We start from the raw sequence: 14,972 nt of genomic DNA on the forward strand, positions 1-14,972 counted from the left end.
CCCTGCAGTCTGCAGTCCACCACAACCACATTTGTTTGGTTGCTGCTCTTTTCAAGCTTGCTGCAAAGCACTCCCTTGAAAGCAGCTGCTTGATTCCCTTCTTTCTGGCCCTGGAGTGTGCACAGCCTCCAGGAATTGGTGGATTTATACAATGGCCTGGCTTAAAAATTAATTTCCTCAGCTTGATTTCAAAGGTCTTTTTGTGGCAGAGGTCAAGTATTGATTGAAAACATCTTTTAGGAATATTCTTTTTTTCTCCTTTTAATGCAGTTTCTTAGTCTGCTGAGCTGAGATTTTTTTTTTTTTTAACTTCCATTTTATATTAATGCTGACCAAAGCAATCAATAGGCACCCTGCAAATAATCTATCAGGGAGTGAGAAGGCTTTTAAATGTTTGGGGTTTTTTTTCCCCTGTGGAAAATAAGCTAAGGGAACAGCTGTCAGGTGGAAATTTAGCCTTTGAAAACAAACTCCTCACAGGTCAGAGCTATACTTGGGTTTGTGGTTGTTTTTTTTTCCTGACAACAAAATGCTGGGTAACTTCCAGCAGTTTGGATTTTTAGATGTCTGAAGGTTTAAGCTTTGAGCAGGACATCTGAGCTCTGACAAGCACCATCCCAGCCTCTCTTGGTTTTGTTTTGCTTTGTTTTTTTCTACAATTTGGTTTGCCCTCAGTCTTGGCAATTGAGGTACTGCAGTGGGAATTGCTGAGAAGAAATTGCAGCTGTGGGAGTAAATTGGGCTTGCCTTTTGGTATTGAGGGCATGAGCTGGTTTGACTTCGTTCTCCAGAAGACTATTTTGGACTTTCTTCTCTTTCTCTGTAGCTTTCAAAGAAGGGGGTGGTGCAGCAGATAATCTGGGTGACCTGCTTTGACCTCTCATTTCAGAAGCAAAGGGAAGGTTTAAGAATATAAAGTTCACTGTAGTGGAATGAAAGGAGCCTTCATCCAAAAATGAAATGACAGAGCTCCAAACATTTTTGGAGCATGGATGGCTTGTGGGCACCCAGCAGGCTCCTGCTGAGCCACTCCAGAGCTTGTTGTGTGCATTCTGGGATTGCTGGGGGCACTTGTGGTCACTCTCAGTGCCTTACCTGACAGCACCTTGTTTGCACTGGATGGATTTAGAGATTCCACCTGCTGAACTGCTGTGGGTGCCCCTGCTTTAGCAGGAGGTGTGGACTAGATGACCTCCAGAGGTCTCTTCCAAGCTTCCAACGTGCTGGGGTTCTGAAAAACCTCTTTGCCCTCTTTGCAGCTATCTCGAGAGTGCAGAGCAGAGGTCCAGAGGATCCTCCACCAGCGTGCCATGGACGTGAAACTGGACCCAGCCCTTCAGGACAAGTGTATGATTGATTTGGGGAAGTGGTGCAGTGAGAAAACAGAGACAGGACAGGTACTGCATGCAGGAGCACTGCTAACTGATTTGCAGAGCTGGAGGGGGTGGGAAGGGGAATTAAAAAGGAGGGTAAAGAGACATCTCTAGCTGTCTCCCTATAGCTGAGAAGAGATTAACAGTGAGTGCAGTTTGAAATGTCATCTATGTGAGACAGGGATGAAGGTGATAGCAAGAAACTTTGCACCTCCTGCATGGCTTCAGTAGGTTCAAAAGTGACATCAGAAAGGGGAAGAGGGTAGTTAAGAAGAAGGACTTAAATGAAGCCACCCCACCCTGCCTTGTATTTGTAATACTCTGCTACAAGCTTGACATTTCCCACATAAACTTTATCCCATTTCCATTTGGCAAATGCTGACATGCTTCCTGTGTTTATACAGAGCTCAACTCACATCTGCTGCTACTTAACAAACTTTCAACAAAGGCTTTCATGTTAAATTGCTGTGTCCTAGCAGAGCTGGAGGGGAGGAGGATTCCCCTGCAGACACAGCGGAGCACACACCATTGTCGTTTTGAAGGGCCCACTGTAGGTTGTCCTTTGGGTAATGAAATCTCTCCATAAGGTTATGTGAGGGGCAAATTCAGTGTGATAGCCCAGAAGTGAAACAGCAGCAGCTTTGAGAACAAGCAGTGACATCCCAGAGCAACATTCACAATCACTACTATGTATTTACAAGGGCTTGTAGTGATAGGACGAGGGGCAGTGGCTTTGAGCTGGAAGAGGGGAGATTGAGAATTGTGGTAGTTTTAGGCTATGCCTTTAAAAATTTTTCACAGCTCTTGGACAGAAAGTAGTAAAATGTAAAGAAATCACTATTGGCTGTAAAAAGGAAAACAATGATAATTCTAAACAATTCCATTGGAGAGGTAAGGGACTGGAGATTGGGAGAAGAGAGATTGAGAGCTGAGATTAGAAAGAAATTCTTTACAGTGAAGGTAGTGAGACACTGATACAGCTTGCCCAGGGAGGTTGTGGATGTTCCCTCCCTGGAAATGTTCAAAGCCAGGTTGGATGAAGTCTTGAGCAACCTGGGCTGGTGGGAGGTGTCCATGCTCATGGCCAGGGGGTTGGAACTGGATGATCTTGAAAGTCCCTTCCAACCCAACCCATTCTATGATATATGTGTTCTGGGAGTGGGATTGAGATGTAGGAGCAGAGCAGCTTGACATGTGTTACAAGTTTTCAAGTTGGGTTCTTGGATAACACACTAAAATGTCTGATTTTCTAGGAGCTGGAATGCCTTCAGGACCATCTTGATGACTTGGTGTCTGATTGCAGAGACATAGTGGGAAACCTCACTGAGCTGGAGTCTGAGGTGAGCAGAGTTCAGCCCAGGAAAATGGGAATCCTTGAGCATGTCTACTTAAAGTCATTTTGATAGTGATGGAAGGCAGTGAGGTTAGAGTAGCTGCAGAAATGCAGCTCTCTAGGATCAAGCAGAGACCATCCATTCTACCCTGTGGAATGTAAGTTTTCATATGGGATTCTTGAGGAAGGGAATTGAATTGAGTGGCCAGGTCTGAAACCCTCAATACAGGAAGGACATGGACCTGATGGAGCAGGTCCAGAGGAGGGCCATGAAAAGGATCAGGGATTGGAGCACCTCTGCTATGAGGAGAGGCTGAGGGAGCTGGGGGTGTTCAGCCTGGAGAAGAGAAGGCTCCAGGGAGACCTAACAGGGAGCCTTCCAGCACCTGTAGGGGGCTACAACAAGGATGGACAGAGACTATGTTTCCAAAGGCCTTATAGTGACAGGACAAGGGGCAGCTAGAGAAGGGGAGACTTAAATTGGATGTTAGGAACAAGTTCTGCACCATAAGGGTGGTGGAACATTGCAACAGGTTTCCCAGGGAGGTGGTTGAGGCCCCATCCCTGGAGATATTCAAGCTGAGGCTCAACACAGCTCAGGACAACCTGATCTAGTTGAGGATGTCCCTGCTGACTGCAGAGTCCAGTTGGACTGGATGACCTTTGGAGGTCCTTTTCAACCCAGACCATTCTATGATTTTAGGCTGGTGAGGACATTTCCTGTGCTTAAAATCACTTATGGCACTGAAGCTAAGGCTTCTTGCAGAGGTGACCCTCTCACCTTTAGTACAGGTCAAGTTGTGGGACTTCATTTTGTGATCTTGCCTGCAGGTAGTTTTGAGTACCATACAGCAGCTTCCTTCCCCCTGTTCCTCAAAACTTCTCAAGAATTAACTGCCACATGTATCATGAGAGGGTTTCAGTCAGGTCAGCAGCTCAGCTTTCTGTGAGACTTCATCTTTTGTCTTCTTGCCCCAAACTGTTCCCTGAAGCTCTTAAAAATTTACATTGTGCCCTAGGGAAGGTCTCCTTCTGGTGATTCCAAGTGCCCTAGGAAAGGTCTCCTTGTGGTTCCAAAATGGTTTGCTCAGAACTATCATTAATCTTTCAACTCCTGCCTAGGTGTAAGGTGACTGCAAACTGGATTCTACAGCAGTAGCATGTTGTCAGTGAGGGTGGGGAGACACTGGAATAGGTTGCCCAGGGACATTGTGGATGCCCCCTCCCTGGAGGTGTTCAAGGCCACTTTGGATGACGCTTTGAGCAAGCTGGGCTGGTGGGAGGTGTCCCTGCCTGTGGCAGGGAGGTTGGAACTGGATGATTTTTAAGGTCTCTTCCAACCCAACCCTGTCTGCTATGGAGACAGGCTGGGAGAGTTGGGGCTGTTCAGCCTGGAGAAGAGAAGGCTCCAGGGAGATCTTAGAGAAGCCTTCCAGGAGAGCTGGGGAGGGACTTTTGACAAGGGCTGGGAGTGCCAAGATGAGGGACAATGACTTTGAGCTGGGAGAGGGCAGACTGAGACTGGAGAGAAGGAAAAAATTGTTGTCAGTGAGGGTGGGGAGACACTGGCACAGGTTGCCCAGGAAGATTGTGGATGCCTCTTCCCTAGAGGTGTTGAAAGCCAGGCTGGATGAGGCCTTGAGCAAGCTGGGACTGGTGGGAGGTGTCCCTGCCCATGGCAGGGGGGTTGGAAGTGAATGATCTGAAGATCATTGAGTGTCTAGTTAAAGGCAAGGTCCTTAAAGTAAATTCTCTTCCAACCCAACCCAGTCTATGAATTATCTAAGTGAGGAGCTTGTGTGGAGACCAGGCTCTCCCTTTAAGCTGGAAATCTTCTCTTGCATTTGCCATGTTGCTGGCTAGAGTGATCCCTAGGATTTCCGTAAGTGTAGGGCAAAGCTGTCTGGATGACATCTTTCAAAGCCTGTAAACTGGGTTGAGTTTAAGTTGTTGTCAGAGATGAAATGAAATTTTGCATATTCCTTGCAGGACATTCAAATTGAAGCCTTGCTGATGAGAGCCTGTGAGCCCATTATCCAGACCTTCTGCCATGTGAGTGCTCTGTAACAGTGTGAATATGTGGAGGGGGGGAGGGAAGAAATCACTCTGTGGGAAAGGATAGAGAAGGCTTTAGCATTAGTTCTTGGTGTACTTGCTCAAAAGTAAGATCAGAGGTAAGCAGTTAACAAAACTCTTTAATTAAACCACCTGCAGCCCAGGAAGCAAATCACATCCTGAGCTGCATCAAGAGAAGTGTGGCCAGCAGGGCAAGGGAGGGGATTCTTCCTCTCTGCTCCACTCTGGTGAGACCCTACCTGGAGTACTGTGTCCAGTTCTGGAGCCTCTGTTCCAGGAAGGCTCTGGAGGTGCTGGAAGGTGTCCAGAGAAGGGCCAGGAGGATGAACAGAGGGCTGGAGCTGCTCTGCTCTGAGGACAGACTGAGAGAGTTGAGGTTGTTCACTTTGGAGGAGAGAAGGCTCTGAGGAGGCCTTCTTGTGGCCTTGCAGGATCTGAAGGGGGCTCCAAGAAAGCTGGGGAGGGACTTTGGAGGGTGTCAGGGAGTGACAGGTCTGGGGGAATGGAGCAAAACTAGAAATGGGGAGATTGAGATTGGATGTGAGGAAGAAATTCTTGCCCAGGAGGGTGGTGAGAGCCTGGCAGAGGTTGCCCAGGGAGGTGGTGGAAGCCTCATCCTTGGAGGTTTTTGCAGCCAGGCTGGAGGTGGCTGTGAGCAACCTGCTCTGATGTGAGGTGTCCCTGCCCATGGCAGGGGGTTGGAACTGGATGATCCTTGAGGTCCCTTCCAACCCTAGCAATTCTGTGATTCCTAACCCAAATATTCTTAGCTCCACCTGCTACTTCTGCTGTTGTCAGAGCCCTAGCACAAAAACCCCCAGAAGTTTAGGATGACAATTGCCTTCTAATTGGGAAAATCACCTTTTTAAGTCACAAAAAACTAAGCTTTTCCATCTCCCTTGCCCACAAGTGGTGCTTTCAGCCACTGGGCTCTGTGCAGCTGCTCAGCATTCCTGAAATAACTTCTTAAGTTGCTCTGGAACTGAGTACCAGCTACACAGCAATGAAGGCACTTAGCTGTAGTACTTCATAGAAGCAGTGAGGTTCTGCAGCATGTTCTCCTGAGTCCAAAGTGTGTCTGTGTGCCTGAAATGACTTTTCTGGGCTGTATCTATAAATACTTGTGTGGTACAACTCATGGGTGGTCAGTTAATGGTGAGTGTAAGCTCCCAGTTGTGTGGAACTGGAAATTGCCTTATTTCCTCATCACAGTGTGCCAAAGGTGCATGAAAATCCAAAAATCATGTCTCGAGCCTTTCATCTTTTTTTTTTTTTTTTTTTTTCAGGAGGTTGCAGATAACCAGATTGATTCTGGGGACCTGATGGAGTGTCTGATACAGAACAAACACCAGAAGGAAATGAATGAGAAATGTGCAATCGGAGTTACTCATTTCCAGTTGGTAAGCAGCCCTCTCCTGCCCTTAGCAGGGAAAGCCTGGTCCTTGCTGACAGCAATTAGCTCCTTATGAAACCTCTCCTTCTCTCAGATTGATTTCCTCACTGTGTTTAAAGTGCTCTTGTGAATTTCAGCTGCTTGTGTGCCTGGTCACAAATGGTTGTTTCTGGAGTTCTCTCTACAGTCCCCTGAAAGGAGGTTGCAGTGAGGTTGGGCTCTTCTCCCCAGTCTCAAGTGACAGAAGGAGAGGAAATGGCCTGAAATTGTGCCAGGGGAGGCTTAGGTTGGAGATGAGGGAAAATATCTTTGCTGTAAGAGTGGTGAGGGATTGGCACAGGCTGCCCAGGGAGGTGGTGGAGTCCCCATGCCTGGAGGTGTTCAAGAAAGGTGTGGCCATGGCACTTTGGGCCATGGTTTGGTGGCCATGGTGGGGTTGGGTTGCTGCTTGGACTCGATGACCTTAGAAGGCTTTTCCAACCCAAACAATTCTGTGATTCTCTTACTTATTTCTCCTTCCTTTCTGGTGCATAGTAGATGGAGTCTCAGCTTCTTCAGCAGCCCGGTGTTTCTCTTACTTACAGAATCATGGAATCATTTGGGTTGGAAATTACCTTTAAGATCATCCGGTCCAATCATTCCCGAATTCTACAAGGCTGGTGCTAAACCATGGCCCTCAGCACCACATCTCTGCAGCCTGTAAACACCTCCAGGGATGGCCATTCAACCACCTCCTTGGGCAGCCTGTTCCAGTGTTTGAGAATCCTTTCAGTGAAGAAGTTTCTTCTAATGTCCAACCTAAACCTCCCCTGGTGTGCTACTTGAGGCCATTTCCTCTTGTCCTATCATTTGTTGTTAGGGAGAAAAGCCCAACCCCTACTTTCCAACAGCCTCCTCTGAGGTAGCTGGAGATAAATAAATACAATAATAAGTTGTGGACAAAAGCATTTGGTGATTGTATGATTCAACAAAGGTTCTCTTGGGCAGTACTTTTCTTTTTTTCTTCTATTTTTTTCTGGGGTTGGGTGTGTTCTTTTGGAGGTTTTCCTGTTCTTTTGGGTTTTTTTCCCTGTTCTTCTTTTATTTCCGTTTTCCTGCTCTTATTTTTTGGGTGGTCATTCTTTTTTTTCCTGCTCTTTTTATTTTTCTCCTTTTTTATTTTTCCCTGCCCTTTTTTTTTTTTCCTCTCCTCGGTCTTTTCTTTCTTTTCCCCACCTGGTCTTTTCTTTCTTTTTCTCCCCCTGGTCTTTCCTTTCTCTTTTCCACACCCTGGTCTTTTCTTTCTCTTTTCCCCGCCTTGGTGTTTTCTTTCTCCTTTTTTTCCCCTGGTCTTTTCTTTCTCTTTTCCCCGCCTTGGTCTTTTCTTTCTCCTTTTTTTCCCCCTGGTCTTTTCTTTCTCTTTTCCCCGCTTTGGTCTTTTCTTTCTCCTTTTTCTCCCCGCTTTGGTCTTTTCTTTCTCCTTTTTCTCCCCGCTTTGGTCTTTTCTTTCTCCTTTTTCTCCCCGCTTTGGTCTTTTCTTTCTCCTTTTTCTCCCCGCTTTGGTCTTTTCTTTCTCCTTTTTCTCCCCGCTTTGGTCTTTTCTTTCTCCTTTTTCTCCCCGCTTTGGTCTTTTCTTTCTCCTTTTTCTCCCCGCTTTGGTCTTTTCTTTCTCCTTTTTCTCCCCGCTTTGGTCTTTTCTTTCTCCTTTTTCTCCCCGCTTTGGTCTTTCTGTTCTCTTTTTTTCCCCTCCCTTGTTCTTTTCTTGATCTTTTTTGCTGCCCACGCGCCCCCCCCCCCCCCCCCCTTTTTTTTTTTTCCCCTGTTCTTTTTGGGGTTTTGGCCTTTGGTTGGTTGGCTTTTTCTGGTTCATTGTTTTCTTTCTCCAGGTGACCAAAATCATCCTCATTTCTCTCTTCCAGGTTCAAATGAAAGATTTTCGGTTCTCTTACAAGTTCAAAATGGCCTGCAAGGAGGATGTGTTGAAACTGTGCCCCAACATCAAAAAAAAGTAAGCAGCCCCTGAGCAAACAGGAATTTGATGGTATAAATGTGTAAGAAAGTTAGAGAGTATTTCATGATAGGACAGCAAGCACTGGAGTTCCTCTAAAAGCTGATTCTTTGCTCTTGGTGACTGCAGACACTGAGGGGTAGAGGCATTGCCTGCCTCTTTAAAGTGACTTCTGCTGTACTCTTGCACCCCAAGCCTGTCCTTTTTTCTTGCTCTGGGAATAACTGATGATTACACTTGTTGGACTGCATGTCCCAGGGATGTTTTGTATCCTTGCGAGATTCATCAGCTTTAGATGCAGGCTGCTGATCCACTTGCTGATCTGGGAAGGGAAAACATCCCACTTGTTTAAGCTGGTTTGTTCCCTTCAGTATAAAAGGGAAGGGAGGGGTGTGTGTCAATGGCCTGTTGCAATGATGTAAGGCTAAATTAGACCCAAGGTCAATCCTCTTCCTGGCTAGCAAGGCCATTTGCATTTTATGAGAGAAATGCCCTTCCCATTGTGCCAAAGGGTTGCTTGCAGTGCCTCCTGAGGTATTCACCTTCATCTGCTTCCCAGAGCAAGGAAAGCTTTGCTCAAGTGCTGATGTGACTTGAGAGCAGAGGCCTTGCAGGCAGGTTTGTGGTGGGATTTTTGGATACTTTCCTGCCTGCTGATTTAGGCCCTAAATTCGGATTTAGATTGTAGCTCAGGTTTAGGCTCTAACTAGTTCAGGTTTAGGCACTAACTAAGATTTAGGCTCTAACTTGCTCTGCTCTGGGCTCTAATTGTGATGCAGATCTAGGCTCCAACTCCTTCCCCCTGCTCTAGGCTCCAGCTCCCTCCCCCTGCTTGAGGCTCCAGCTCCCTCCCCCTACTCGAGGCTCCAGCTCCCTCCCCCTGCTCGAGGCTCCAGCTCCCTCCCCCTGCTCGAGGCTCCAGCTCCCTCCCTCAGCTCGAGGCTCCGGCTCCCTCCCCCTGCTCGAGGCTCCGGCTCCCTCCCCCTGCTCGAGGCTCCGGCTCCCTCCCCCTGCTCGAGGCTCCAACTCCCTCCCTCAGCTCGAGGCTCCAGCTCCCTCCCTCAGCTCGAGGCTCCAGCTCCCTCCCTCAGCTCGAGGCTCCAGCTCCCTCCCCCTGCTCGAGGCTCCACCCTCCCCGCTCGAGCTCCAGCTCCCTCCCCTGCTCGAGGCTCCAACTCCCTCCCTCAGCTCGAGGCTCCAGCTCCCTCCCCCTGCTCGAGGCTCCAGCTCCCTCCCCCTGCTCGAGGCTCCAGCTCCCTCCCCCTGCTCGAGGCTCCAGCTCCCTCCCCCTGCTCGAGGCTCCAGCTCCCTCCCCCTGCTCGAGGCTCCAGCTCCCTCCCCCTGCTCGAGGCTCCAGCTCCCTCCCCCTGCTCGGCTCCAGCTGTGATGCAGATCTACAGGAGAGCTCGGAATATGCACAGATGCAGGAGGCCTTTGTGTCTGGGTTCTGGGGGTGTGTTGCTCTGCTGTGGAGGATCTGGCAGCGTTGTGAGTCGCAGGGTAGAGAGTGCAGAGCTGTTCTGTGTCCTGCAGGGTGGATGTGGTGATCTGTCTGAGCACGACCGTGCGCAACGACACTTTGCAGGACGCCAAGGAGCACAGAGTCTCTCTGAAGTGCCGCAAACAGCTGCGTGTGGAGGAGCTGGAGATGGTAAACATGCATGAACCTCCTTATCTGCCTGCCCTTCTAGCAAGGTTAAAGCTTCCTGGTTTGTCCATCCTGCAAGCAATAACAGTAAACTCATCTATCTAATTTAGTTTTCCCCCACTCTTCTAACAACCTGAGAGGCAGTTGCCCTTCACAGCCTAAGGAAGGATTGTCTGCTTCAGTGCCTTAAACAGAGTCTCCTGAAGGCTAAGGCAAGCTAAATGGTCATTGGAACCTCAGCTAGAAGTGATTATGACTGCAGGGTGGTTGGACTAGACGACCTGTAAAGATCCCTTCCAACCCAAACCATTCCATGATTGTATGACTCCACGTTCAGTGGTAGATAGCAACATGCCACACATGCTGATGCCCTCAAAGTCCTGCAGGAGAGAGGAAAAAGCTTAATTTTACAGACTGAGGAAATAAGCAGAAATGAAGCAACTTGACTCCAGCTGTTCCAAGTGGATGCATAGGAGTAATATTTGTCCTGGGAAGCAAGGCTGCCTCTCAGCTTCCTGCTGTAATGCTTGTAGCAAGAAACTCTTAAGGTCTTCATCCAGCAGATGTTGTTTATTAAAGCTTCCCCTGCAGCAGGCCCATATCAGAAGAGGCAGCACTCTTGCCTCTGTCTGGAGGATTTCAAATGCTGGGCATTACCAAAAGCAGGAAACTTCATTCACAGCCTCCAGATCACCCAACAGATGGGTGGCTGTTAATACCTGCTTTAGCTTTCATATTTTAGTGGTCTTGAATATTTTGTGTTGATGCCCTGTTAGGAGGAGCCATGGGAAGAAGTCACCAGCTCTAAAATTCAGTTGAAACCCTTTCTGAGTGTAAAAAGCCAACTGATCCACTGGGACCCTTAAGTTCAGAGGAACTGCCCTGCCTCTTTGGAGAGTTACTTGGGGCTTGTGGGCAAAGGGCTCTAGGTAATGGATCAACAAAGCAGACAGAAGGATGCCCATGAGCCAGCAATGTGTATCCTGGGGTGGATTAGAAGGGCTGTGATTTTTAGGTCAAGAGAGGTTCTCCTCCCCCTCTACTCTGCCCTGTTGAGGCCACATCTGGAATACTGTGTTCTGGGCCCCTCAGTTCAAGAAGGACCTCAGGGAACTGCTTGACAGAATCCACTGCAGAGCCACAGCAATGCTGAAGGTATCTCCCTGCTCAGGATAGGCTGAGGGAGCTGAGGGCTCTTTAGCTTGGAGCAGAGGAGCCTGAGGGTGACCTCATTCATGTTGATAAAGATGTGAAGGGATGGAGCCAGGCTCTGCTCAGGGATGTCCAAAACAGGACAAGGGTCATTGGGGGCAAGCTGGAACAGAGGAGGTTCCACAGGAACAGAAGGAGAAACTTTTTCACTGTGAGGATGCTGGAGCCCTGGAGCAGGCTGCCCTGAGAGGTTGTGGAGTCTCCTTCTCTGGAGACATTTAAAACCCACCTGGATGCATTCCTGTGTGACCTCCCCTGGCTGATCCTGCTCTGGCAGGGGGGTGGGGACCAGATGATCTTTTGAGGTCCCTTCCAAGCCCTAACATTCTGTGATTTTGAGAAAGTAAAACTGCTTCAAAGTTCTTACTGTCATTTTATCCTGCAGACTGAGGATATCAGGCTTGAACCAGAGCTATATGAGGCCTGCAAAAGTGACATCAAGAATTACTGCCAAAATGTGCCCTATGGCAATGCTCAGGTAATGGCTTTTGCTCAGCATTTACAATCCCATTTCTGCCTTCACTTCAGAAAATAGTTTGAAGAGCACTTTTGCCCCTGCAGGTGCAGCTTTAGATTCTCATTTTTGCTAGCACTCAAAATCTTTCAGCAGTGTTTTGGAACATTTAATTAAAATATATATTTTTTTTAAAAACCACTTCACAAGCTGGGTGAGTGCAGTGTTGAGAGCACTTAATTCTGCTGCAGTTAATGATGGGTTTAAGCTACTAGCAGCTGGTTACTGCAAATGCTGCTAAAGATTTCTGCAAGGTGAAGTTTGGGGATGAGGAGTTACGTGGAAGTGACCCTTTTCATCTTATTAAATCTCTGGGAGAAAAGGTAAGCTTAAAGCAGGACCTGGAAATAAACATTCCAATGACTTTTAATCAGGTCTAGGAGTTGGGGACTTGACTGCACAAATCAGGTAGAGAGACCCATTAAGGGAACACAGAGCTTTGCCCTTTGAGCTCTGCCTTTTGAGCAGCATGTGACAGAATCACATCAGAGTGTCCATTGCAGGTGTAACAAACAAGGTGTTAGGTCATAACAACCCCAAAGACACAATCAATCAATCTGTTCCTCCAAGTAACAAGTGACAAGGCAGGAGGAAACAGCTTCAGGTTTCAGCTTCAAGAGAGATTTAGGTTGGACAGGAGGAACAATTTGTTCCCTGAAAGAATTGACAAGCCTTGGAACAGGCTGGACAGGGCAGTGGTGGAGTTCCCATCCCTCAAGGGATTCAAAAGCTGTGTAGATGTGGTGCTGAGGGACAAGCTGGACAGGAGCAGGCAGTGTGAGCTTGCAGCCCAGAAGGCAAATCATAGCCTGGGCTGCATCAAAAACAGCAGAGCTAGCAGATCCAGAGAGGTGATTGTGCCTCTTTGCTCTGCTCTGGTGAGACCTCACCTGGAGTACTGTGTGCAGGTCTGGAGCCCTCAGTATAGGAAGGACATGGACCTGATGGAGAGGGTCCAGTAGAGGGACATGAAAATGCTCAGGGGGTTGGAGCAGCTCTGCTACAAGGACAGGCTGAGGGAGCTGGGGGTGTTCAGCCTGGAGCAGAGAAGGCTCCAGGGAGACCTAATAGCAGCCTTCCAGTACCTGAAGGGAGCTACAAGGATGGAGAGAGACTGTTCCCAAAGGCCTGCAGTGACAGGACCAGGGCAATGGCTTCAAAGTAGAGCAGAGCAGACTGAGATTGGATGTTAGGAACAAGTTCTGCACCATCAGAGTGGTGGAACACTGGCACAGGTTGCCCAGGGGAGGTGGTTTAGGCCCTATCCCTGGAGATATTCAGGGTCAGGCTCAACAAGGCCCTGGGCAGCCTGATCTAGATGGGGATGTCCCTGCTGACTGCAGGGAGGTCAGACTGGATGACCTTTGGAGGTCCCTTCTGGCCTAGACCATTCTATGGTCCTATTTTACGATTCTGTGGTAGAGTGGTGATGTGGCAGTACTGGGTTAACAGTTGGACTTGATGATCAGAAAGGTCTTTTCCCAACCCAAACAATGCTGTGATGCTGTGACTCTAACTCTGTGTTGTAGATTATTGAATGTCTGAAAGAAATCAAGAAGCAGTTGAGTACCCGCTGCCACCAGAAGGTGTTTAAACTACAGGAGACAGAGATGATGGACCCAGAGCTGGACTACACACTCATGAGAGTCTGCAAGCAGATGATCAAGGTAATGGGAGGGTGAGGGTGAGGTTGGGTTGTAAGAGCTCTGTCTGCTCAGAGCTCCCCATAAAGGCTTGTACAGGGCTGCCATGTTGTTTGGAAGTAACTCTGAGTCAGGCTGAGGTTTCTTCAGGGCTCTTCTCTTTCAACTTTACCTGATCACAGCCTGTGCACTAAGAAATGTCTCTTCCCAACTGCCAGTAGAATTGAGGAGGAGGAGGTCTGTGCTGAGGCTTCTAACTTAGGAGTTTTCATCCAGTTGGTTTGGATTTGAATTGGCTTTTAGCAAAGGTGCAGAAGTTATGATTGCAGAGGGGAGAAGCATCTTGGGTTCACTGCTGACTTGGTGCACACAGCCTTTCATCAAACTGATAAAGAGGCAAAATCAAGCAGAACTTCAAATCAGAAATGCTGGCTTCAGGTGATACCATGTGGGAAGGATCACCCTTGCAAGCCCTGAAACTCCAGTGTGTGTGGGCTGTGTGCTGTGCCCTGACTCCATGTTGTTGCCAAAGCTGAACATCTTGAAGAACATATTTATTGCTCTCTAGGGAAGACTCCTGCTTTGTTAAAAAAAAAAAAAAAAAAGCAATCCCACCTAAATGATAAGGATTAGAAGATGCCACAGCCTTATCTTACACCCACAGAATGACTTGGTAACAAAAATAAGTACATCAGGCTGAATCTTGGGTAAGCTGGTTCACTTTGGGCTATCTAATTCAGGACAAGAGTAGGCAAATTAGTATCAGTGAGGTGTTCCCTGCTTAAAAGATCCTCTCTGCAGTTTCTGAAGTAAAGGGGAGTGAAAGCAGTTGGGTGTGAGACCTAATTTGGTGGCTATTCCATGCCGATTGGGCTGTAACTTAAGAACAGGCAATAAAGGCAAATTGGCTTTGGTGCTGCCAGCACAAAGCTGGAGCCTAGAAGCCAGTCAAGGTTTGCATGGCTTAGTGCTTGCTCTGTAAGCAGAGGTACTCATGGCCATGGTCCATTTGGAGAGGCCTTTTTAGTAGCTGTTGTGTTGGGGAATGTGTCTGAATACCTCTGGGCTGGGCAGGTCGTTATCCTCTTCCACCAATACAGCTGGGGTGTTGTTTCCCAAGTGCTTAGTGATGCAATCTGGGGGGGTTTTGGGTTCTTTTCTAGCGCTTTTGTCCCGAGGCAGACTCAAAAAACATGCTGCAGTGTTTGAAACAGAACAAGAACAGCGAAGTGATGGATCCCAAATGCAAGCAGATGATCACCAAGCGCCAGATCACACAGAACACAGGTAGCCACTTCTGAAACAGTGCTGCTGAGGGGTTTGCATGACTGGGAAGAATATTTTATAGAATCATAGAATGGTTTGGGTTAAAAGGGACTTTAAAGATCATCCAGTTCCAACCCTCCTGCCATAGGCAGGGATGCCATCCACCAGACCAGGTAGATCAAGGCCCCATCCAACCTGGCCTTGAACATTTAGAGGCTTGGAGCCTCCACAGCTTCTCTGGGCAACCTGTGGAAGGGCCTCACCACCCTCACTGCAAAGAATTTCTTCCTGATGTCTAATCTAAATCCAGCTTCTTCCAGTTTAAAGCCATTGCCTCTCATCCTGTCATTCCCAGCCCTTGTCAAAAGTCCCTTCCCAGTTCTCCTGTAGCCCCTTTCAGGTACTGGAAGGCTGCTCTAAGGTCTCTCTGGAGACTTCTCCTCTTCTCCAGGCTGAACAGCCCCAACCCTCCCAGCTTGTCCCCAGAGGAGAAGTTCTTCAGCCCTCTGATCATCTTCATGGTCTTC

General features: G+C 48.1%; 1 protein-coding gene across 1 annotated transcript in view; it reads left to right on the top strand.

Annotated features, from left to right (window-relative positions):
* Positions 1 to 14,972, top strand: part of GLG1 (golgi glycoprotein 1) — a 123,078-nt gene that overhangs the window by 97,788 nt on the left and 10,318 nt on the right. Inside the window, exons 12-20 of the mRNA XM_054389496.1 lie at positions 1,260 to 1,397; positions 2,627 to 2,713; positions 4,696 to 4,758; positions 6,069 to 6,182; positions 8,074 to 8,162; positions 9,696 to 9,813; positions 11,408 to 11,500; positions 13,066 to 13,203; positions 14,343 to 14,466. Coding sequence (XP_054245471.1) covers positions 1,260 to 1,397; positions 2,627 to 2,713; positions 4,696 to 4,758; positions 6,069 to 6,182; positions 8,074 to 8,162; positions 9,696 to 9,813; positions 11,408 to 11,500; positions 13,066 to 13,203; positions 14,343 to 14,466 — 964 coding nt within the window. The remainder of the gene's footprint in view (positions 1 to 1,259; positions 1,398 to 2,626; positions 2,714 to 4,695; positions 4,759 to 6,068; positions 6,183 to 8,073; positions 8,163 to 9,695; positions 9,814 to 11,407; positions 11,501 to 13,065; positions 13,204 to 14,342; positions 14,467 to 14,972) is intronic.

Source organism: Indicator indicator, chromosome 19 (genome assembly GCF_027791375.1).
Source record: "Indicator indicator isolate 239-I01 chromosome 19, UM_Iind_1.1, whole genome shotgun sequence".
Taxonomy (NCBI): Eukaryota; Metazoa; Chordata; class Aves; order Piciformes; family Indicatoridae; genus Indicator; species Indicator indicator.